This window comes from Mastomys coucha, unplaced genomic scaffold (assembly GCF_008632895.1).
Source record: "Mastomys coucha isolate ucsf_1 unplaced genomic scaffold, UCSF_Mcou_1 pScaffold23, whole genome shotgun sequence".
Taxonomy (NCBI): Eukaryota; Metazoa; Chordata; class Mammalia; order Rodentia; family Muridae; genus Mastomys; species Mastomys coucha.
Window position 1 is genome coordinate 25431738 of NW_022196906.1, and position 22702 is coordinate 25454439.

General features: G+C 43.3%; 1 protein-coding gene across 1 annotated transcript in view; it reads left to right on the forward strand.

The window, feature by feature from the left end:
• Window positions 1–22702, forward strand: part of Nfrkb (nuclear factor related to kappaB binding protein) — a gene marked incomplete at its 3' end in the record, with an annotated part of 30772 nt that overhangs the window by 2072 nt on the left and 5998 nt on the right. Inside the window, exons 2-23 of the mRNA XM_031344371.1 lie at window positions 987–1159; window positions 3735–3936; window positions 6519–6646; window positions 8621–8795; window positions 9295–9432; window positions 10019–10092; window positions 10895–10979; window positions 11615–11795; window positions 12352–12460; window positions 12988–13114; window positions 13375–13440; window positions 14718–14797; window positions 14889–14935; window positions 15684–15744; window positions 16102–16112; window positions 18030–18103; window positions 18221–18327; window positions 20171–20294; window positions 20776–20855; window positions 20996–21210; window positions 21306–21576; window positions 22113–22325. Coding sequence (XP_031200231.1) covers window positions 1025–1159; window positions 3735–3936; window positions 6519–6646; window positions 8621–8795; window positions 9295–9432; window positions 10019–10092; window positions 10895–10979; window positions 11615–11795; window positions 12352–12460; window positions 12988–13114; window positions 13375–13440; window positions 14718–14797; window positions 14889–14935; window positions 15684–15744; window positions 16102–16112; window positions 18030–18103; window positions 18221–18327; window positions 20171–20294; window positions 20776–20855; window positions 20996–21210; window positions 21306–21576; window positions 22113–22325 — 2703 coding nt within the window. The remainder of the gene's footprint in view (window positions 1–986; window positions 1160–3734; window positions 3937–6518; window positions 6647–8620; window positions 8796–9294; window positions 9433–10018; window positions 10093–10894; window positions 10980–11614; window positions 11796–12351; window positions 12461–12987; window positions 13115–13374; window positions 13441–14717; window positions 14798–14888; window positions 14936–15683; window positions 15745–16101; window positions 16113–18029; window positions 18104–18220; window positions 18328–20170; window positions 20295–20775; window positions 20856–20995; window positions 21211–21305; window positions 21577–22112; window positions 22326–22702) is intronic.

The following is a 22702-nucleotide window of genomic DNA, read 5'->3' on the forward strand; positions in this document are numbered from 1 at the left end:
CTGCCTCTGCCTCCCAAGTGCTGGGATTAAAGGCATGCACCACCACCGCCCGGCCTAATTCATGGCTTGTTGTTGTTTTGTTTTGCTTTTTGTTTTTTCGAGACAGGGTTTCTCTGTGTAGTCTTGGCTGTCCTGGAACTCACTCTGTAGACCAGGCTGGCCTTGAACTCAGAAATCCGCCTGCCTCTGCCTCCCAAGTGCTGGGATTAAAGGCATGCACCACCACCGCCCGGCCTAATTCATGGCTTTTTAGAAACAATTTTAAATTAAAAATACTATCAGCATGTGTGTGTATGTGTGCAAATATCCATAGCATTCCTATGGAGGGTCTTTCCTTCTACAGTGGGGTCTAGGGATCAAACGCAGGTCATTAGGTTTGTGTGCACACACTTTTACCCACTAAAGTTTCTTAACAATACTGCCTGTGGATTTATAATTGTTCAAATAGACTATTGAGCTTGGAACTTATAGTTGTGGACCATGCTCTGTCATTTATTTTTTGAGACAAAAAATAAAAAAATATCATATCATACCCCAGGCTGGCCTGAAACTTGTGATCCTCCTGCCCTATCCTCCCAAGTACTGGGATTTTGTACTTGATTGACCATGCCAGGTTACCTCTCAATTCCTGGGTCTTACTCTAATATAAAATGAAAGTATAAGAAACTTAAGAATTTCAAAGTTGTTGTAGAGGCATTTTGAGAAGTCTTACTAGGTTAGGTAAGACTTGGGACTTTGATGGAAATGGAGTGTTGAAGGGTGGAAGGATAGCTGTATGGTTAGAGAAAGGACATGATGTAAAAGGAGATTGGAACCAGGCATGGTTCTTACTCTGTAATCTACTCTAGCAATGCTGAGACAGGAGGATTGTTCCATGTTTGAGGCCAGCCTTGGCTGTATAATGAGACTCTGCCCCCTGCTTTTAAAAAACAAAAGACTTGAGATTGAATATTAGCATCCACCTGATCTCTGTTTTTCTGTCTTAGGGTATATTTTTATGTAGTATACCTGTGGAGAAGAAACAATGGATTCCTTGGATCACATGCTGACAGATCCCCTAGAACTTGGTCCTTGTGGAGATGGTCACAGTACAGGGATCATGGAGGACTGCCTTCTGGGTGGTACCAGGGTTAGTCTGCCTGAAGACCTTCTGGAGGATGTGAGTAGTAACATTGTTGCAAGTGTTTCATTCCCTACCTTCTGACCCCCCTTTCCTCTGCCCTCTGCCTTCCTTGCTCCCTTTTATTTTCTACATTTCAGCAGTGTTACCTTATTATGTTTAACAGCATCGTGTAGTTAGTATTCTGATGAAGGAAGACAGTATAAGATATACTCTACATGTTTGATCAGTCAGAGTAATACCAGCATGGTATAAATAAACCATATTATAACAAGATAATTTTCACTAATTAAAAAAAATGTTGAATATTTTAAGAGCAGAATTGTGTTTCCCTTAAATGATTTTCCTTTTGTGAAACATTAAACAAAGCCAGATTTGTCTGTGTTCATATGGTAACCTTCTAGTTAGGAGTAGTGTGTGTCTTGGGACAGAACATCAGCATGCCTTTGTTGTTTTTTGTTTTTTGTTTTTTTCGGAGATAGGGTTTCTCTGTGTAGCCCTGGCTGTCCTGGAACTCACTCTGTAGACCAGGCTGGCCTTGAACTCAGAAATCCGCCTGCCTCTGCCTCCCAAGTGCTGGAACTAAAGGCATGCGCCACCACTGCCCAGCCAGCATGCCTTTGATTACTTTCACAGGTAAGATGTGGAGTCATCGTTAGTAAGGAAGCTAACATCTATTAAGAGAGGGCTTACATGTGCTTGCTCTCCCTCCTCTTCTCTCCCCCCTCCCCCTTCTTTCTCTCTGCCATAGGGTCTCATAGCCTAGGTTGGCTTTGAATGTACTATGTAGCTGAAGATAGCCTTGAATTTGTGATCATTCTTCCTCTACTTCCCAAGCTGGGATTATAGATATATACCACCATGCTTTGTTTATGTGGTACTGGGAATTGAACCCATGACTTTCTGCATGGTAGACAGACATTCTGTCACCTAAGCTACATCCACAACCCAGATAACAATCGTTCTGCTCACTGAACTTCATATCCAGTCCTCATTTGTATCTTCTTTGTGTACTCTTTCAAGGAAGTTTCTTTATGAGATCTGTTCTATTATTAGGTGCTTATTTTATTATGCACCTAGTTCATACCAGACAAGTTAGATACTATAACTAAAATTGAATGGGAAAACCAGATTTTAGGAAAAGATATTAGATAATGAGTCTAAGGTGATTGGGATACATTCATGAAAGGGTATTTTGTGGTTGAGTTATCATGTAGCTTCCTGTTTAAATTTCCATGGCTCTATTATGTTGTTGGGGTAAAGTCATAATTACCTAACAGGTTTACATGTCCTTCTTTCTACTGCTAGACCCCCCTTTCCTTGATCAAATGAAACACTTTCTGAAGTTGTTAATTAAAACAAATCACAGATAAGAGTAAAATAAATAAATACCTATGTATTGGCACATTTATATATGTGTGTATATTTAAGCAATGATAAAACACTCATGTCTAGGTGTGAATGGCATTCACCAGTGTGTTTACCTACTCTGGAGGCTAAGGCAGGAAGATCACTTCAGCTCTTTAGTTCAAGACCATCTTAAAAACAAAAGACCACCATAAAACAATAGGTTTCTCCTCCCCCAGAACTGTAGCTAACCACCGAGGGTAGTATAGAGTAATACCATTTAAGTTTCTTAGGTGTCCTCGCCTGCCTTACCTTCAATTCTCCCTTGGGAATCACTCTTCTTTGCTGTTAGTTCTTTTGCTTCTATGATTTTGTTTAACTCTTCCAGCATGTTTCCCCTTTCTGATCCGTTTAACTATCTTAACATTATCTAGGGTAGGCTTCTTTGAGCTATATACTTCTGTATACTTTCACAGTTCTTAAACTACTTTGTAATTATGTGCTAATCTTATTATTCACTACATAGACATCTGGGATATAGCTACTGAGTTAAAAATGAAGTCTGTGCTGGACTCGGTGCATGCACACCTTTAATTCCAGCACTTGGGAGGCAGAGGCAGGTTGATCTCTGTGAGTTCAAAGCTGTCTGGTCTACAGAGTGAGTTCCAGACAGACAAAGCTACAATCTCAAAATAAATTAAACTGTGTATTAATTAAAAAGCTGAAGTTCATCTGCTTTATTTTTAGTCCTTTCTTAGACATCCACTCCGCCTCAGTTACTTTTCTTCTGCTGCTTGCTTTAAGTTGAATTTACATGGCTGCCGTCATGCCCTGGTTGGCAGAGATAGCTCCCTTACAGCTTTTCTCTTGAGATCACGTCTCCTGGGTTATCATGTACTGCTATATTGTAATTTGTGTACTCTCTTTAATAAGCTCTTACTTTGTTTTGAATAGGGCCTTGCCAAGCAGCCCAGGTTAGACTTGAACTCATAGTCCTCCAGCTTCTGCCTCCTAAATGCTGGGAATACATAGCCAGTTAATCTCTGATTTTTGAGAATTGAGTCAAAAATCATTAGAATTTTATTCTGTTTGAAAACTTCAGTATCATAGTGATGGCTGCATAAGAAATGTGAACATACTTAAAACTTCTGAACTGTATACCTAATAGCAATAAAATGGTAAATTTTATGGTCTGTGAAATAGACTGCACTGACATTCAAAACCTTAAATATTTCTTTAAATTTGATTTTTCTTCAAATTCTCCCAGCCTGAGATATTCTTTGATGTCGTCAGCCTCTCCACATGGCAAGAAGTACTAAGTGACTCTCAGCGTGAACATCTCCAGCAGTTTCTGCCTCAGTTTCCTACAGATAGTGTAGAGCAGCAAAATGAGCTCATCCTCGCCCTATTCAGTGGGGAGAACTTCCGCTTCGGAAACCCTCTGCACATCGCCCAGAAGCTCTTCCGAGGTCTGTAGTTCAGTATTTTGTTTGTGTTCACTTAATGTACACATGCTTTTATAGTCTTTATTTTCATGGACTGATGTGGCATCTGAGGATAGTGATTTTCTGTTTTTATTTGCAGCCTATGCTATTTTTAAAAAATAAGAGTGTATTGATTTACGATAGAAAGTACATAATAGAACTCATCTGTGTAACCATAAAGCGCTGCCAGCACCCAAAAGATCTTTATGACTAGTTTTAAAAGAGAGAAAGACAGATACTAGCTGCTTGTTTGCTTTTTTTCTGCAGATAAGCGTGACGTCTTACAACTGTGTGCATCTTTCACTTTTAAAGATGAGTCTCACTGTGTAGCCTTGGCTGGCCTTGAGTTTATGATAGTCTTTTTGTTTTAGCTTGCCTGGGTTCTACACACAAGCCATCACTCCTGCCTTAGCATTTAGATCTTTTCACATAGGACATCCCCCACATAATCTAGCCCTGTTAGTTGTCTGTAAAAGAATTTACACTGAGCAAGTAACAGAGAATGCTCCTTGAATTTGTTTTCTTTCTTTCAAAGATTTATTTATTTAGTATAAGTAGTCTGTCACTGTCTTCAGAAACATCAGAAGGTCCCATTAGATCCCATTACAGATGGTTGTAAGCCATCATGTGGTTGCTGGGAATTGAACTCAGGACCTCTGGAAGAGCAGCCAGTGTTTTTTTTTTTTTTCTTTTTTACAGATTTATTTATTTATTTTATGTGTATGAGTAGATGATTTCAGAAGAGGGAATCAGATCCCATTACAGATAGTTGTGAGCCACTGTGTGGTTGCTGGGAATTGAACTCAGGACCTCTGGAAGAACAGTCCGTGATCTTAACCACTGAGCCATCTCTCCAGCCCCCACATTTGTTTTCTTAACTGCTCCTGAAATGTCTTTGTAAGTTGCTGTTTAAAATTATAACATACTCAAGGAGCATGCAGTATGTTTTGATTTGTGTCTATTTGTGTCTGTTCGTTCTGTGTATGGAGGATTTTGTTTGCTTCTTTTCTGGACACTGACAGGTTTTGTTGTGTTTGTACAGCTGATTTTTGTTGTACACTTCTACTTTCTGGGAATTTGTTGTCTTACTGCTTCCATATTAGGTTTGTGTCGAGTGCTTTTGGTAACAATGTTATGTGGGAAATCTTCCTTCCCACTCTACCATCCCAAGAGGCACAAGGTACCAGTTTCCTACCATTGGGAATGGTGGCCACCTGTGTTCACTTGGTAAAGTTGTGACCATGCTGGCCTCACAATCACAGTGATCACCCACCTGTCTCCTTGTGCTGGTACTCAGATCACAGTACCTTGCTACATTCTTGAGTGCAGAGGAGCTTTCAGGTCTTTTAGTCACTTGTTTGGTGGTGCTTTGGGATCAAGACTTATTTCTCAGAAGCTTTCATTTCATCTAGGGTTCTCTCTCCACCAGTGATCTTTGCCTGAATCAGCTCTTACTTCAGACATTGCAAGGCATTGGAGGTCACTCTTAGATCACAGTTTGTTCTCTGACCTGTGGAGAAGACCAGAAGCCTCTTTCTCCATTGTTCTTGGGTGCCTTTGTTTTGGCAGATTGGTCTGAAGGGGCAGTGTTCGCTCCTTGAGTCTTGTTAAACTGGAATACGTGACTGTGGCTAAAGACCAGAGAGAGAACATACCTGTCATTTCAAATCTCTTGTTATTCTAAGGATTTTAAATTAGTATTGAAGGCTCATGTACATGTTAGGTGAATATTCTACTATTGAGTTGCAGCCCCAGACTCTCTTCATTTTTGTAAGAGACAGTCCTCACATGGTTAGAGTGGCCCTAACCTGGGCTTATAATCCTGCCTGACCTTCCAGATGGCTGGGTGTCAGGCACACTACCATAGCTGACCTTCCAGATGGCTGGATGTCAGGCACACTACCATAGATGACCTTCCAGATGGCTGGGTGTCAGGCACACTACCATAGCTGACCTTCCAGATGGCTGGGTGTCAGGCACACTACCATAGCTGACCTTCCAGATGGCTGGGTGTCAGGCACACTACCATAGACAGCTGCTTTTCTTTCTTGATGGGTTATTGGTTTACATACAAGTTCACATTTGGTGTTAGCAATCTGTTTGATTATGGCCCAGATCTCTGGTGGCAACACACTGTCTTCCCTCAAGCAAAACAGAGTAGGGACCCTGGCAGGATTTTGAAGGTTACATAAGGATCCTTATAGAAATGGGTAGTGCTGCTGTACATCCCTCACAAACAAGTACACAAACAAGATACAGAGGTGGAACTGGAGATTTTTGTGTATTTCTCTGACTTGATGCTGTATTTCAGTTCTAGTTTTGCTGAAGATAATTGTGTTACTGTGGTTACTATGAATAACCTTAATTGGTTTTTTGTTTGTTTGTTTGTTTGTTTGTTTTATTTTTACTGTTCTGTTATTTTTGGGTCTCTCTCTTTCTTGGGTCTTATCTTTGGGTGTATTTCCTAAATAGTCACATTTTATTTCTGTGGTACAACTACATTGCTTATATACTCATTACATATGTGTGGACTGATGCATATACAGTTGTACCTCTGTTCTTTTAAGATGGACACTTTAACCCTGAGGTGGTCAAGTATCGTCAGCTCTGCTTCAAGTCACAGTACAAGCGGTATCTCAACTCCCAACAGCAGTATTTCCACCGGCTGCTAAAACAGATTCTTGCTTCCAGGAGTGTAAGTAACGCTCGGAACTAGATATACAGCATGGTATACAGAGTGTAAGTAATGCTCGGAGCTAGGCACACAGTGTGGTGTACAGAGTGTAAGTAGTGCTCGGAGCTAGGCACACAGTGTGGTGTACAGAGTGTAAGTAATGCTAGTATACAGAGTGTAAGTAACGCTCGGAGCTAGGCACACAGTGTGGTGTACAGAGTGTAAGTAATGCTCGGAGCTAGGCACACAGTGTGGTGTACAGAGTGTAAGTAGTGCTCGGAGCTAGGCACACAGTGTGGTGTACAGAGTGTAAGTAATGCTAGTATACAGAGTGTAAGTAATGCTCGGAGCTAGGCACACAATGTGGTGTACAGAGTGTAAGTAATGCTCGGAGCTAGGCACACAGTGTGCTGTACAGAGTGTAAGTAATGCTCGGAGCTAGGCACACAGTGTGCTGTACAGAGTGTAAGTAATGCTCGGAGCTAGGCACACAGGGTGGTGTACAGAGTGTAAGTAACTCTCGGAGCTAGGCATACAGTGTGGTGTACAGAGTGGGCCAGCATCATGGCATCACGTGGTCTGATACAGAGACTGAAAGAACCACTAACAAAAGTTGGGCTTTGTCTTGTCCTCTTATGAACAGGTTTTTAGATTTCAGAGATGTTAAAATATGAAAAACAAAGTGCTTCCTAGAATCAGTATTTACAAAGCAAAGCAAAGGGTTTCAGACTCATCATGGGTTTTAAGGATATCTAGGATGCTTTGGAATTAATGTGAAGTACATACCGACCTGATTCTGTCACATATATGCAGATCATAGAATTTGGTGGCCTCAGGGTCCTTTCCAGTTTGATAATTCTCTGGGGCAGAAGTTACTGCAAGTGAGTGCTTATGTGTAGGAATGTGTGTGCCACACTCAGAGCACGTACTCAGAGGACAATGTACTAGAAAGTCTGTTTGCCAGGCTCGGCTGCAAGTGTCTGCCTTCTAAGCCACTGGTCCACTTCTAAGTCAGTGGCCCTCTAATGAGTTCTTTAAGTTGTTCTTTGAGACTTTGTATACAAATACCTACATGTTTAGTTTAAGTATTAATTCTTAGTGAAGCACGTCAATATTAAACCTTTTTTTTTCCCGTTTCTCAAGACAGGGTTTCTCTGTATAGCCCTGACTGTCCTGGAACTCACTCTGTAGATCAGACTGGCCTCGAACTCAGAAATCCTCCTGCTTCTGCCTCCCAAGCGCTGGGATTAAAGGTGTGCGCCACCACTGCCCGGCAGCACATTAATACTAAAATGAGGTGTTTTTCACCATGTAACTCAGATCAAGTGTTTCTTACCTGAAATGCTTACAACCAGAAGTGTTTTTTTTTCTTTTTTTTTTTAAGATTTATCTATTTTACATATGTGAGTACATTGGTGCTGTCTTCAGACACACCAGAAGAAGGCAGGCATCAGATCCCATTACAGATGGTTGTGAGCCACCATGGGGTTGCTGGGAATTGAACTCAGGACCTCTAGAGAACAGTCAGTGCTCTTAACCTCTGAGTCATCTCTCCAGCCCCTGGAAGTGTTTTGAATTTCAGAATTTTTTCAGATTTTTGGAATACTTGTGTATTTTTGGGGGGGTAAGACACAGTTGTAAACAAAATTAGGTTTAATATACAACTCATGGAGCCTGAAGGTAATTGTATACCATATTTTTAGTATGTATATGTTGTGTTTGGGCTTCAGTCTGTGACACATGATACAGTGCAGGATTTCTTACTTTGTGATGTTGTGTTGGTACTCAAGAAATTTCAGATTTTGTTTTGTTTTTTATATCATGAATGATCAAACTTTAGGCACTTTTTATTGTATATAATCATGTATCTGTATATTTCTATGTCATTTGGGGGGGGATCGGGCTTTTTTAACATTGAAGAGAGTAAAAATGGACTTACAGACTGTCCAAAGAGCAAGATTTGATGATAACCTGGCACCTCATTTGGTCTCAAAGGATCTCTTGGAGATGGCTCGTAGGAGTGGCCCTGCTCTTCCCTTTCGACACAAGCACCATTCACCATCCCGAAGCCCTGAAGAGCGGGAGTGGCGGACTCAGCAGCGTTACTTGAAAGTCTTGAGGGAAGTGAAGGAGGAGTGTGGCGACACTGCCCTGTCCTCTGATGAGGAGGGTGAGTGTCCTTGGGTATTTCTGGGAGTCTAGGGTTTTGGAGCCAGTGGTAGCCATGTATTTCCCAGTACAGGGATCCTCTGTCTTGTTTGGGGGTATGGAGAATGGGGCTTACCAGCTGGTGGTTGAGTTATTGAGATAGTGTTTAGTGACTTCATGCCCTTTTCATTCTTGTGCTATGTGGCACTGAGGTTAGATAGAACGTTTTGGACAGATCCCTGCAGGACAGGGTCTTGGCACAGTAGGCCTCTGGTCCCATTGTGCCACTTGAGAGAACTGCTTTTCCCCTTACAGGAGAGTAGTAGTGACTGTTGGCCTGCTGCAATGCGACCCCATCACTCTGTTGAAGTCTCTCTCCTGGAAGAGCCGTTTAAATGTGTGCTCCAGCTCATCTGGGGAAGGGTCAGAAAGGAATGTGGAACCCTGGCCTCCATGTTGTTGGCTTAGCCCTGTTGAACCCAAATGGCCACTTACCCAATCTCCCCTATTGGAGTCCACAGCCACGTTGGATTTACAAGAAAAATTTTCTTTTGAAGATCTCAGCTCATGGCTTCCAAGCTCTCCAGCACGTTCTCCTAGTCCTGCGGTGCCCCTGAGGGTGGTGCCCACACTTTCCACCACGGATATGAAAACTGCAGGTGAGAACTGAGCTGATTCTACTGCAGTTCCAAGACATCATGGCGTAGAAAAGTGAGAGCTCCTTAGGGAGGTGGGACTGGATTCTTGCCTGACACCAAACAGCAGTGCTGCTTAGAGGGGGAGATGTGGAGAACTATGGCACCGGGCAGGCGTCCCTGCTTTCCTTTGTTTTGAAATCATTCTCAGAAACTGATCAGTTGCTATTTTGGTTAAAGAGAGCAAAATCATGCTTGAGCTAGCAGTAGAATGTGTAGCCAGACCCATAGCAGCTCAGTAGGCTATAAGGACAAAAAAGAACTTGGATTTGGAATAGGAACCAAAGGAGAATGCCTAGCCTCTTGGGTGTGCTTATGAATCTAAGTAAACTGAAGCCATTTATTGGTTCATGTATAAAAAAAGGGTGGAATGCTGATCCTGGGCATTAGGAAGACTTGTCCTGCTTATAGTACACAGAATCAGAAGTAGCACAGTGGGACCAGAGGCCTACTGTGCTTTCGATATCTGAGCAACAACTAGGCAGATTTAAGTTAGAGCTCCATCATAGTGAATGACCTGGTCCATGTGGTTTGGTTCATTTACTTTCAGATAAAATAGAACTGGGGGACAGTGACCTGAAGTTAATGTTAAAGAAGCACCATGAGAAGCGGAAACATCAACCAGTAAGATTGTGGTGGGAGTGGCCATTTGTAATTTTCAGTGCAATGCCTCTGATTTGTCCTGAGACAGTTAGTCACTACCTGGGTTTTGTTTTGTTGTTGTTGTTGTTGGGTTTTGTTTTTGTTTTTGTTTTTTTATTGTCAAAGACAGGAGCTACAAGAAAGGCTACTTAGCATCAGAAGTATGAGAAGCCAGTCAAGTGCTTTGGCTTTACAAGGCATGGTTGACAGGGTGTGCTTCATTCAGACTTGTGGTTACACTGGTATGTGAGAATCATGGCCTCCCCTCCATTCCCAGAGGCTGAGTTTATCCTTGGTCCTGCAGCCATAAGTGGTAGAGCCAAGAATTAAGCTTCGTGTTAATCCATTTTGTGTGGCCTCCATTACCACTTTCATATGACGGTGCATCAAGGTGGAGAACCACAGTGCAGAGGACAGACAGCCATCTGAGAGAGGTGATGTAGGAAGAGCAGGGGTGAAAATTGAGTTCTGTCTTCTCCTATGTCCTAAGAACTCTATTTTCAGACTTGTAAACTGTAGTAGTATTAAGACTATTGTATGAGCATGTGAAATAAGAATGCAGAAGGGCTTTATGAACTGCAGCTACCCTACAGCAGGAAGGGCAGCCAGGTTTTTCATCACTGTGAAGAGCAGTAAGTAGTTGGTATTTTTGTATATTTTAATTTAACATGATTCCCTCAGGTATCACTAACAAACTGTGTTTATTAGGTAAATTGGCACAGACATCATCTATTTTGGGTTCTTTTTTATACCTTTATAACCAGATCTTTGATGTCATATCTAGGATCACCCAGACCTTTTGACGGGGGACCTGACCCTCAGTGACATCATGACTCGAGTAAATGCCGGCAGGAAGGGCTCCCTAGCAGGTAAAAGACTGTGGGTCTCCTCTGAGATACCTGACTTCTGATGTTAAATTGTATGGCATGTTGTCTATGTGATAAATGAAGCCATAGCCTCCTTAATGCTGACCACCTTTGTTTTGTAATTGCCTTCTGAATTTAAAATTAGCACAGCAGGGCCCAGGGGAGAGGGCTCAATGGATACAGTGTTTGCTGTGCAAGGGTGAAGATTAGAGTTTGTGTTCCCAACACCCATGTAAAAGCTGGGTGTCAAAGCCCTCTCTAATCCCAGTGCTCTGGAGGTCATGATAGAACCTCTAGCTAGATCTGAGAAACAATGCTTCAGGAGAGAATGATTGAGAAAGATGCTTTATGTCACTATCTGGTCTCCACATGCACACACACACCACACACGAATGTGCATAGAGATGCACATGTACTGTACACATGGACACTTGAATAAAATGAAATCAAACTAGATCAGCACAGCATATTATTAGATGTTAAATTAGAAGTCACCCACTGAGTTTGGTTTTCAAAAAAACTAAGTATCTTACTACTGAGTCTTTATACAGGCTTTAGGGAAGGGTATGCAGCTAAGACCTCTCACTTCATGATGCAGTTCTGTGACTTGTATATGTGTGTGTTTTCCCCATTCCCAGCCTTGTATGATTTGGCTGTTCTTAAAAAAAAGGTGAAGGAAAAGGAGGAGAAGAAAAAGAAGAAAATAAAGTTGATTAAGTCGGAAGCAGAGGATCTGGCTGAGCCCCTAAGCAATACTGAAGGGGTTCCAACTCTCTCACAGGCCCCCTCTCCCCTGGCAATATCGTCTATCAAGGAAGAGTGAGTGAGGCAGATATAACCGGCTGCACTGGGTGTGGGGAGGGAGTTAAGCATGGACTGAGCCCAGTCTTGTGATTTACGTGAATTGACTATATGTGCTGAGCTCTGAGATCTTGCTGGGAATATGAACCATGTTCTCTTTTCTTCTTCTTTTTTTCCGAGATAGGGTTTCTCTGTGTAGCCCTGGCTGTCCTGGAACTCACTCTGTAGACCAGACAGGCCTTGAACTCAGAAATCCGCCTGCCTCTGCCTCCCAAGTGCTGGGATTAAAGACGTGTGCCACCATTGCCCGGTTCATGTTCTCTTTTTTTAAGCTCTTGAGCTCTTGTGCTTACAAGGAGGCTCAGGCAACCTGAATCTGGCATGTGTTCTTTGTCATTTTGATTGTTCCTACATTAAAAAATCAAAACAAAACTTTGGGGTGTGTGTGTGTGTGTGCGCATGTGTGTTTGTTATATATGTGGAAGTCAGAAGACTGCTTGGAGGAATTGGCTCTTGCCTTCTACTGTGTGGGGCCCAGACATCAAGTGCTTACATTTTCTTCCTTCCTTGTTAGACCCCTGGAAGACATCAAGCCTTGCCTTGGAATCAATGAAATATCTTCCAGTTTTTTCTCTCTTCTGTTAGAGATCTTGCTGCTGGAAAGTCAGGCTAGCCTTCCTATGGTAAGAGTTTTAGAAATGCTGTTAAAGTTTTGCAGTTGCCATGCTCTTGAGTGGTCTCTAGCTTCTGGTTCTGCTGATTGTAGAAAAAGCACCTTGGGGAGGAAAGGGTTTATTTCAGCTTACATTCCACCCGGAAGGGACATCCAGGTAGGAACATGCAGAGGTGCTGCTTACTGGCTTGTTCTCCATGGATTGCTTATCTTGCTCTCTAGATCCCCCAGACCACCTGACCAGGGGTGGGCTGGGACCTCCCATAGCAATTACTAATCAAGAAAATGCCTCACACACTTGCCCACAGAAATCAGATGGAGGCAGTCTCTCAAGAAAGGCTTTCTTTCTTCCCAGATGACTTAGCTTGTGTCCCCTTGACAAAACAAACAGCACTTGTGGGAAGTAGAACTCAGGTGGGTTCCTTGTAGGGCACTGCAGCTAATTTAGGAATTTGGCAAAGTGAATATACATGCCCTGCTTTCACATCTTGGAATTGCTGGTTAAAAGAGAAACGTCCATCTTTTCCTCTCCCTCAGCTGGAGGATCGAGTTTTGGACTGGCAGTCTTCCCCGGCCAGCTCCCTCAACAGCTGGTTCTCTGCTGCCCCCAACTGGGCTGAGTTGGTGTTGCCTGCTCTGCAGTATCTTGCTGGAGAAAGCCGAGGTGGGTCTTGTCTGAAATTTTATCATGTTTTTCCTCTTTTGTCTAAATTCTTGCATTAAATTTGTCTAATAATGCATTTGCATCAGACACATCCTAGGTGTCTTTCCTGACACACCAAAATAAATAAATACATAATACATAAATACATAAATATATAAATAAAGCATCAGCAACAAAAACAACTTGAGCTCTCCCAGAGCTTAGGGCTGTGTCTGTATTAGGGTGAGGGTTATGCTTGTTCATGGATCTCTTTCTTTCAGCGGTTCCTTCCAGTTTCTCTCCATTTGTTGAATTCAAAGAGAAAACCCAGCAGTGGAAATTGCTTGGTAAGTAGTTTAGGCCTTGAAGAGGTTTGTTTTGTTTTCTCTCTCTCTTTCTCTCTCTCTCTCTCTCTTTCTCTCTCTCTCTTCTCTCACTCACTCTCTCTCTCGCTCTCTCGCTCTTTAAATGAGATTTGATAATGGGAAAATTGTCATAGAAAGGAGTGGTTAGAGATGCAGGCAAGCAGGGAAATGTGTCATAGCATTTCTGAGGAGGAGCTGCATCTCTTGTCACAGTAGGGGGAAGGGAGACAGTAGCTCCACAGCAGTGGGCTCAACATCTGCTTCGAGTGAGGAGGGTGGAGAGCAGGGAGACGATGTGTGTGAACATGGGTGACTCGTGAGGGCCTGGTGGCCATGGCTCTGCTGGCTCTTCATCTTGTACTCACTGTGGTGTCCTCTGTCTGCCTTTCACTTGTTTCTCTGGCACTCACCCAGTGCCTGATAGTTGGGTGTACTGCAAAGGCCAGAGTACAGATCACTGAGGTAGTTTTTGATTTTGTGTTAAGGGCAGAGCTGGCCTTTCTGACATAGGCTGCTGCTTATGTGGTCCTGATCCCATGGTGGTTCTAGCCTGTGTAAGAGACGTGGATACCATCATGAGCAGATACCCCGGGAGGAATCTGAGCAAAGTGACTCAGGAAGAGGCCACAGAGGAAGTAGTTTCTTCTAGGCAAGTCACAGACTTAGGCTTCTTACTTCAGGTCTTTTTACTGCTGTGCCAGTGTGAGGAGTGAATTTTCTCATCTACAGTTTTCTCACCTTCCCTGGTGTAAACTTTTTTTTTGGTTTTTTGAGACAGGGTTTCTCTGTATAGCCCTGGCTGTCCTGGAACTCACTCTGCAGACCAGGCTGGCCTCAAACTCAGAAATCGCCTGCCTCTGCCTCCCAAGTGCTGGAATTAAAGGCATGCACCACCATTGCCTGGCTTGGTGTAAACCTTTGTAGCATCCATTATAGCATTACCTCTTCTAGACTTGTTTATATGACCTCATTACTCACTTGATGTGACCTCTCTGAGGACAGAAAGTGAATTCATGTCATGGTCCCTGCTTGATGCACATGCCTGCTGCACAGTGGCTATTCTATAAATACTTGCTGAATGAAAGATCTGAAAAAGTGATGTCCTGGAGCTTACCCAGGCAGTGAGGCAAGTGGTGTGAGTGTGTAGGAAGGGCCAGTGACAGGTTTGGACATGTTCTTTCTGGAATAGGTTGAAGAGAAGGCAGGATTCTGAGTTACCCTTTACATTTCTTTCTTTTTGTGTGACCTTCACCCCATAGGTCAGTCTCAAGATAATGAGAAGGAATTAGCCGCTCTTTTCCACCTGTGGCTAGAAACCAAAGACCAGGCCTTCTGTAAGGTATGCCTCTTACTTTCTCATTCCTTGGGTTTTTAGAGCCCTTAAGTTAGTGAAAATTCTCTAGCCCTGGTAATGCTTTCCCTTTCTTCAGCAGGAAAATGAAGATAGCTCAGATGCCATGACACCTATCCCTCGAGTGTGAGTATATTGTTCTTGTGGGTGGTTTTCAGTGAAGCCGTGTCATAACATTGCTCTGGATCTTCTGACATGCTTCCGTGTGTTAGAGCTGTAATGGAGCTTTGAGACCCAGCAGTCTACTGACTCATATGCCTTAACATACTTGTGGAGGGCACATGTGCTCTTGGTAAGAATGGCTCCTGACTGCAGTGGTCTCTAAAGACAGATGGTTTGCCTGTAAGAAGTCCCTGCTGTTCATATCCTTGACTTTAGTGCTGTGTTCTTCATTCGAAGTCATCTCATTTCCCTGTTCCTACCTGGTCACATCACAGTGCAGAGGCCCAGCCTTAGTGTAACTCCTTCCCCCCCCTCCACACACACACTCTCTACACATATAATGGGCGTTTAGAATTCAAATTCTGGGTTTTTTGGAAGGCAGAAAACTCACTCATGACTTGAAGTGCTTTGTTCCCCACAAGAGTGCCTTTTTTGTTATTAAATTGAGCTAACTTTCAACAGTACTGAAAAACAGCAGGTGAAGATGCCACCCTCTCTCTGTTTATTCCAAACACTTGTGGATCCTAAGAATAGGGTAATGTGGGAGGTCAGTAGGGCTTCTATGGTAGGATCTGGAGAAGAGACTGAACAGGAGTTTCATACTTATGAAAGGACATTCTGCCACACTGCCAAAGGAATGGTTGTAGGTGCCGAGAAAGGGCTAGTGGTCCTTCTTGCTCTCAGAGATGATACAGAATTCTTTATGTTCCAGAAGAACTGACTATGTGGTTCGACCTAGCACAGGAGAGGAGAAACGGGTTTTCCAAGAGCAGGTAAGACCTCTTAGAAATTGTAAACACAGATACACTGAGCCTGGCTTTCCTTGATCTTAGCTGCTTGGATGTTCAGAACCTTCAGCCCAGATAGCTCATTGGTCGAGGCTCTTTGTTGGGGTAGAAATAGTTTGGTGAAAGGGTAAGAAAACTTTTGACTGTCTTCCAGGTAGCAAAATGAATTTTACTTTCTTGCTATTTTTTGAGTGACCATCTGTGAGGAAGGACTAATCTTTCTTTTTGTGGGGTTGCTCATCTCCCCCTTGTATTGACATCTCATTTGCTCCACCTAAGGGAGTTCTAGGGAGAATGCCACTAATTCTGAGGTAGCAATTTTTTGCTTTTTTTTTTTGGTAGGAGCGTTACAGGTATAGCCAACCCCATAAGGCATTCACCTTTCGCATGCATGGCTTTGAGTCTGTGGTGGGGCCAGTGAAGGGCGTGTTTGACAAGGAGACCTCCCTCAACAAGGCTCGTGAGCATTCACTGCTGCGCTCTGACCGGCCTGCCTATGTCACCATTCTGTCTCTTGGTATGTAGCATGTATTTATTACTAGGACTTTCTTATTTGTACCCAAAGCTTTCCTCACATTAAATCGATACTTCCTGTACAAAACCCCACCTCCTTGCTCACTCCATCTGTTGTTAGGATAGAAGATCAGTCTTAGAAATTTTCAAAGCCGAGAGATGACAGGGTGGATTCTACCCTGGTAGATTAATGCCAAGAGTCACTGCTTCTTTTTAGAGTCATCTTCATTTTGATGAACTGCTCACAAGCTAGTAGTTACATCAAGTATAGGATTTTGCTTTCTCAAAGGATGTTTTTTCCTGAGAGCAGTGACACCTACCTGTGACCCCAGTTCTTAGGATGCTGAGGCTAGACGACTGTTGTAAATTTGAGGGCTGCCTAGGATACACAGTGAATTTGAAGACATACAATGACATTGTCTCAGAAAATGAAAGAACAAGGAATTCTTTGTATCATGAGTCCTTTGGTAGTGAGACCTATGGACTCCTTCCCAGAATTAAAATTATGCATTTGAATCCCCCCACCCACATCCCCACCCCCAACCCCTAGATAGGGTTTCTCTGTGCAGCCTTGACTGTCCTGGAACTCGATCTGTAGACCAGGCTGGTCTTGAACTCAGAGATCTGCCTGTATCTACCTCCTGAGTGCTAGGATTAAAGGTGTACACCACCACAGCCCACTTGCATTTAAATTCCTTGGGGGGGGCAAAGAATTTTTTATTTTACATATATGAGTACACTGTAGCTGTCTTCAGACACACCAGAAGAGGGCATCAGATTCCATTACACCTGATTATGAGCCACCATGTAGTTGCTGGGTATTGAACTCAGGCCCTTGGAAGAGCAGTCAGTGCTCTTAACTGCTGAGCCAGCTCTCCAGCCCCTTGCATTTTAATTCTTAGAATACGTAGAGTTACAGAAAAGGACAATCATGTTTCAGTAATTAAGTTGTTAAAACATTTAAATGCAAAACTATGTTTCCCAGTAGCAGGTGTTCTAATTTCTGTAACTTTTAATGGGGGTCAGTGTAAGTGATTTTGTATGTTACACTAGTAACATGAAAAGTATTTGATTTCTGTTGTAATAGCACAGTGAGAGCAGTATGTAGTTTATGTTTGTTGATAATTGAAAGAAGTGCTAATTTACTTTTCTTACCAAGTTTATAGAACTACTGGGTCATCTTTCATCTTCCCTGTATACATGAATGCATTTTTTTCCCTTTTTTTGGTCTAGTCTACCCTTAACTCCCTCCTCCACTGTCCACTGGTCCCTCCTCCCAGATACTCTCCCAGCTTTTTCACTAAAAATGGATGTTATATATGTTTGTGTGTATCCCACTAAGTCCAATTAGTGTCACCTGCATGCATCTGGGTGTGGTGTGGGTATAGGACTGTCCACTGTAGCATGGATAGTCTACTCTCAAAACAAAACTGACATCTCCAACTTGCTGCCATGACTCCTGGAGCTTTGCAACTTGAACCTTTCAGATCCCTCCTATCCATGCTGGAGTAGTGACTAGATAGATCTTGTGCAGGTCTTGTGTAGTGACCACAGCTTTTGAGAGTTAGGAGAACAACTCCCTCTCACATCCAAAAGGTACTGTTTCCTTTCAGTTCTCCTTAACCTCTGTCTCTTAAAATCTTCTCACACTCTCTTCTACAACATTTCTTGGGAGAAGGGAGTATGATGTTCTGTTTGGGGGTGAGAACCACTCTATTCAATTCTAAGGTATCCACGGACCTATTTTTTTGCCATAGGTGTGTTAAACGTGTAGGAAGGTGCAGTGCAGTGTTGATGGCCAGTAGAGGGCAGTGTGCCCCTGACCAGTCAGGTGAGGCTCAGGAACCATAATCCTAGGGAGCTCAACCCCACCAGAACAGGTCAGGAGATTTTGTGATTCATTGGAAGCTTTGCTTGACTCCTGTATTTTGCATTTTTCTACTGTCAGTTCGGGATGCTGCAGCTCGGCTGCCTAATGGAGAAGGCACTCGGGCAGAGATCTGTGAACTGCTCAAGGACTCTCAGTTTCTTGCTCCAGACGTCACCAGCACTCAGGTGAGTTAGAGAAATAGCCTTTCTTGGCTACATTTCAGAATGTATTTGAGAATAACTATTAGGAAACATAAGTTAACACCTTTTTTTCCTTGTGCAACTGAGGGTTGAACCCAGGGTCTTGGACATATCAGGAACATGCATTACCAATGAGCTATATGTGTTTCCCTACCATAAAATCCTTAAAAATAAAAATTAAAAAAAAAAATGAGTAAGTCAGGTGTGGTGGTGCATGTTTTTAGTCCCAGCACCTGGGAGGCAAAGGCAAGTTGAGTTTGAGGCCAGGATACCCAGAGCTACATGGAGAAACTTTGTCTCAAACCGCACCCATCCCCCCAAATCAAATGAATAAAAACTAGCTAGGCATGATGGCATGTACCTATAATACCAGCTACCTTGGGAGGCTGAAGTAGGAGGATTGTGAACTTGAAGCCTGGACAGCATAGACTCCTGAAAGCTCAGTGGGTAAGAGTCTACATATGATGCTGGATGAGGTGGCAAATCTTTAATCCCAGTGCTTCGGGAGAATTACCTAGAACCTGTGGTCTAGCTAGCCTGGAATACACAGTGAGGCAGTAACAGCAAGAGAGACTCTGCCTCAGAAACAAGGTAGATGATAATTGTCTTAGTCAGGGGTTCAATTGCTGTGATGAATCACCATGACCAAAAAGCAAGTTGGGGAGGAAAGGGTTTATTCAGCTTATACTTTCACATCGTTGTTCATCACCAAAGGAAGTCAGGACAGAAACTCAAACGGGCTGGAACCTGGAGGTGGGAGCTGATGCAGAAGCAATGGAGGGGTGCTTTTACTGGTTTGCTTCCCCTGGCTTGCTCAGCCTACTTTCTTACAGAACCCACAATGTGCTGAGCCCTCTCCTGTTGATCACTAATTGAGAAAATGCCTTACAGCTAGATCTCATGGAACCATTTTTCTCAAGCAAGGCTCCTTCCTCTCGGATGAGTCTAGCTTGTGTCAGGTTGACACACAAAACCAGCCAGTACAGTAATAGTGAGAACCACCTGTGACCTTCTGACTTCCATACATGCACTCTTGCAAATGTATGCCTATACTGAACATCATGCACACAATAAGAATAATAAAATAAAATCCATTAAAAATGCTCCAACCAGGTGGGTAGAGAAATGGCTCAGTGGCTAAGAAGAATACTGTTCTTTCAGAAGACTCAGGTTTGGTTTCCAGTGTCCACATGGTGATTCACAACTGACTTTTTGTTTTTGTTTTTAAATAGGATAGAGTTTATTCAGGGCATGGGGAGGGGACTTAAGAGGGTAGTAGAGACAGAAAGGCAGAGAGGGGGAGGAATAAGGGAATAGAGGCCAGCCATAGCATGCAGAGAGAGGGGGGGACAGAGTGGGGAGCAAGAAGGCAAGAGCAAGATGTCTTTTTTTTTTTTTTTTTTAAGATTCAACTTTTTAAAAATTTTGTGTGTACCTGTGCCTATATTAATGTATGCCATATGAGTGTAGGTGCCCATGGAGCCCAGAAGAAGGCATGGGATCTCCTGGAGGTTGAGTTATCAGGGGTTGAGCCATCTGATATGGGTCCTGGGACCCAAGCACTGGTCTCTGGAAGAGCAACAAGTACTCTTAACTGCTAGTTCATCTCTCTAGCCCTCCTTATTCTGTAACAAAGGGAAGGGTTCTATAGTTAATTAGTTCACAGGATCCTTACAGTGAAGATCAGGTAGTATCTTAGCTGTGCACCATTCTTTTCAAAGTGATTAATTAGGAGGACAGAGCTAGGTTGAGATCCAGTCTGTTTATTCTTTGACTTTAACAGCTACTGTTTGGAGTTGTCCCATACCTCCCTTTGCTCTGTTCTTAGGTGAACACAGTAGTGAGTGGTGCACTGGATCGATTGCATTATGAGAAGGACCCTTGTGTTAAATATGACATCGGTCGGAAGCTGTGGATCTACCTGCATCGGGACCGGAGTGAGGAAGAGTTTGGTATGAGGCCTTCAGTATGCTGACTAGATGGCGGGCACCTGCCTTTCCGTTCTGTATCTATTCTATTTGTTGGCATTCAGTTAGGATAGGGTTATGGAACAAGAAACCTGTCTCCCCTATAAGGCCTGGATTATCTTACTTTGTTTTTGAGAAAGAACCTTGCTGTTTAGCCAGCTAGGCTATGTGTGGAACTTGTATGTGAGCCACACTGGCTCTGAACTTGAGATGATCTACTTTTGTCACCCCAGTTCTGGGTTTAAAGTTGTGCAAATCACGACTAACTTTTTGTTTCGTTTTGATTTGATTTGAGATATAGTATAAGCAGGCTGGCCTTGACCGTACTGTTTTTCTACCTCAGTCTCCTGAGAAGTGAGTGGTATTATAGCTTCTGCTTGGAGAGGCCTTGGTTTTTAACAAAGACCTTCTGATTTAGCATGCCAAAGTCAAATTTCCTAAAGTTTATGAACATCCTTGTTTATAGAACGGATTCATCAAGCTCAAGCAGCAGCAGCTAAAGCCAGAAAAGCTCTTCAACAAAAACCCAAGCCGCCATCCAAGGTGGTAAGTTACCTCATAAGAGCATTTCCTTTAGAGGTTTTGTCATGAGGCAGCTCAGCATAGATACTTGGCTTTCACCTGACCCAGTGCCTCAGGAGCCTTCTTTCATGATGCCTGAGGTAGATTTTTTTTTCCTTCTCTAGAAGTCCAGTAATAAGGAAGGCTCCATGAAGGGCCTTAGTGGTCCTTCTGAGCAGAGCCAGATGAGCCTCAGTGACTCCAGTATGCCACCTACCCCAGTTACACCCGTAACCCCCACCACGCCAGCATTGCCCACCCCCATCTCTCCTCCGCCTGTGTCAGCAGTGAACAGAAGTAGCTCTACCACTGTCTCTGAGCCAGCCAAGTCTAGTTCAGGGTAAGCACCTTTGTTTCTTCTTTTGTTCTTTCCCTCCAAGTCTTTTTGTATTTACATCCTGAGTTTTTGGTTTTCTCCTACTGATTTTTTTTCAGTGTTCTTCTGGTGTCCTCACCAACAATGCCACAGCTAGGAACGATGCTTTCCCCAGCTTCCATCCAGACTCCACCCAGTTCTCAGGCCACCGCTCGGGTGGTCAGCCATTCCAGCTCAGCAGGACTACCCCAGGTTCGGGTGGTAGCCCAGCCTAGCCTTCCTGCTGTTTCCCAACAGTCAGTAGGGCCAGCACAGCCGTTACCACAGATGCCTGCAGGACCACAGATTCGTGTGCCAGTCACTGCTACCCAAACCAAAGTAGTACCCCAGGTAAATGGATGTTGCATGTCATTGGGATATAGGTCCATGTGGACCTAGAGGTAGGCTGATGAGTCAAAACAAGCAGAGACTGAAGACCTGGAAGTCACCTATTGCTGTTGACCATGAAGCTCATTGAAATAACTTATTTAATGGTCAGAGCTTCAGGGAAAATGTTCAAAGCTGGGAAAGTACTTTTAGGTACTCTGTTTTACATGTTGGAAATGACCTTAACTCTTGGACAAAGGCTCTGCAGGAATGGAATGAGATTTCAAAGGTTGTGCTTCTAAGTTCCCACTGTGCTGTAGCCATACCTTTGTGTCTCAGGATAGAGTCCTGTCTTTGTCTTATTTTCCTTCCCTATATGTAAAACCGAAGAATCACATTTGTTTTCAGTACAAGGAAATGAAATAGGATGTTAAATGTAAAACATTGCAAACATTGTACAAATATAGGAAATGCAGTGTCAATTCATGTAAGGCCCCTGCTTGCTTGACTGAAAGCATTTTGGTATCTAATTGGTCTCTTGACTTTGCATCCTGAACTAGGCAGTTATGGCAACAGTTCCAGTCAAGGGGCAAACTGCGGCGGCCTCTGTGCAACGGCCTGGACCTGGGCAGACAGGACTTACAGTGACGAATCTTCCTGCTGCAGTCAGCCCCGTAAGCAAGACAGCCATTAGTTCTCCTGGGAACTCTGCTCCAAGTGCCTCCACAACAGCCGTCATTCAGAATGTCACAGGACAGAACATCATCAAGCAGGTAGGTGAACCTGACTCTAAATGGTGTCCGAAAGCTAAAGCCAATGACTGATGGTGTGAGATGTTGCCCATCATATATAAATAGCTTTGACTCCTGGTTTGGAGATTTATCAGGTTAGTACCCCACCCTGACCCTTCAAAGGCAGAGCAGCCTTTATGATGTTCTCTTGTATTTCAACATTTGCCAGCTGAGGTTTGGGGTTATGTTTCTTTTCTTTTTTTTAAAGATTTATTTATTTATTATATGTAAGTACACTGTAGCTGTCTTCAGATGCATCAGACGAGGGCGTCAGATCTCATTATGGGTGGTTGTGAGCCACCATGTGGTTGCTGGGATTTGAACTCATGACCTTCCGAAGAGCAGTCGGTGCTCTTCCC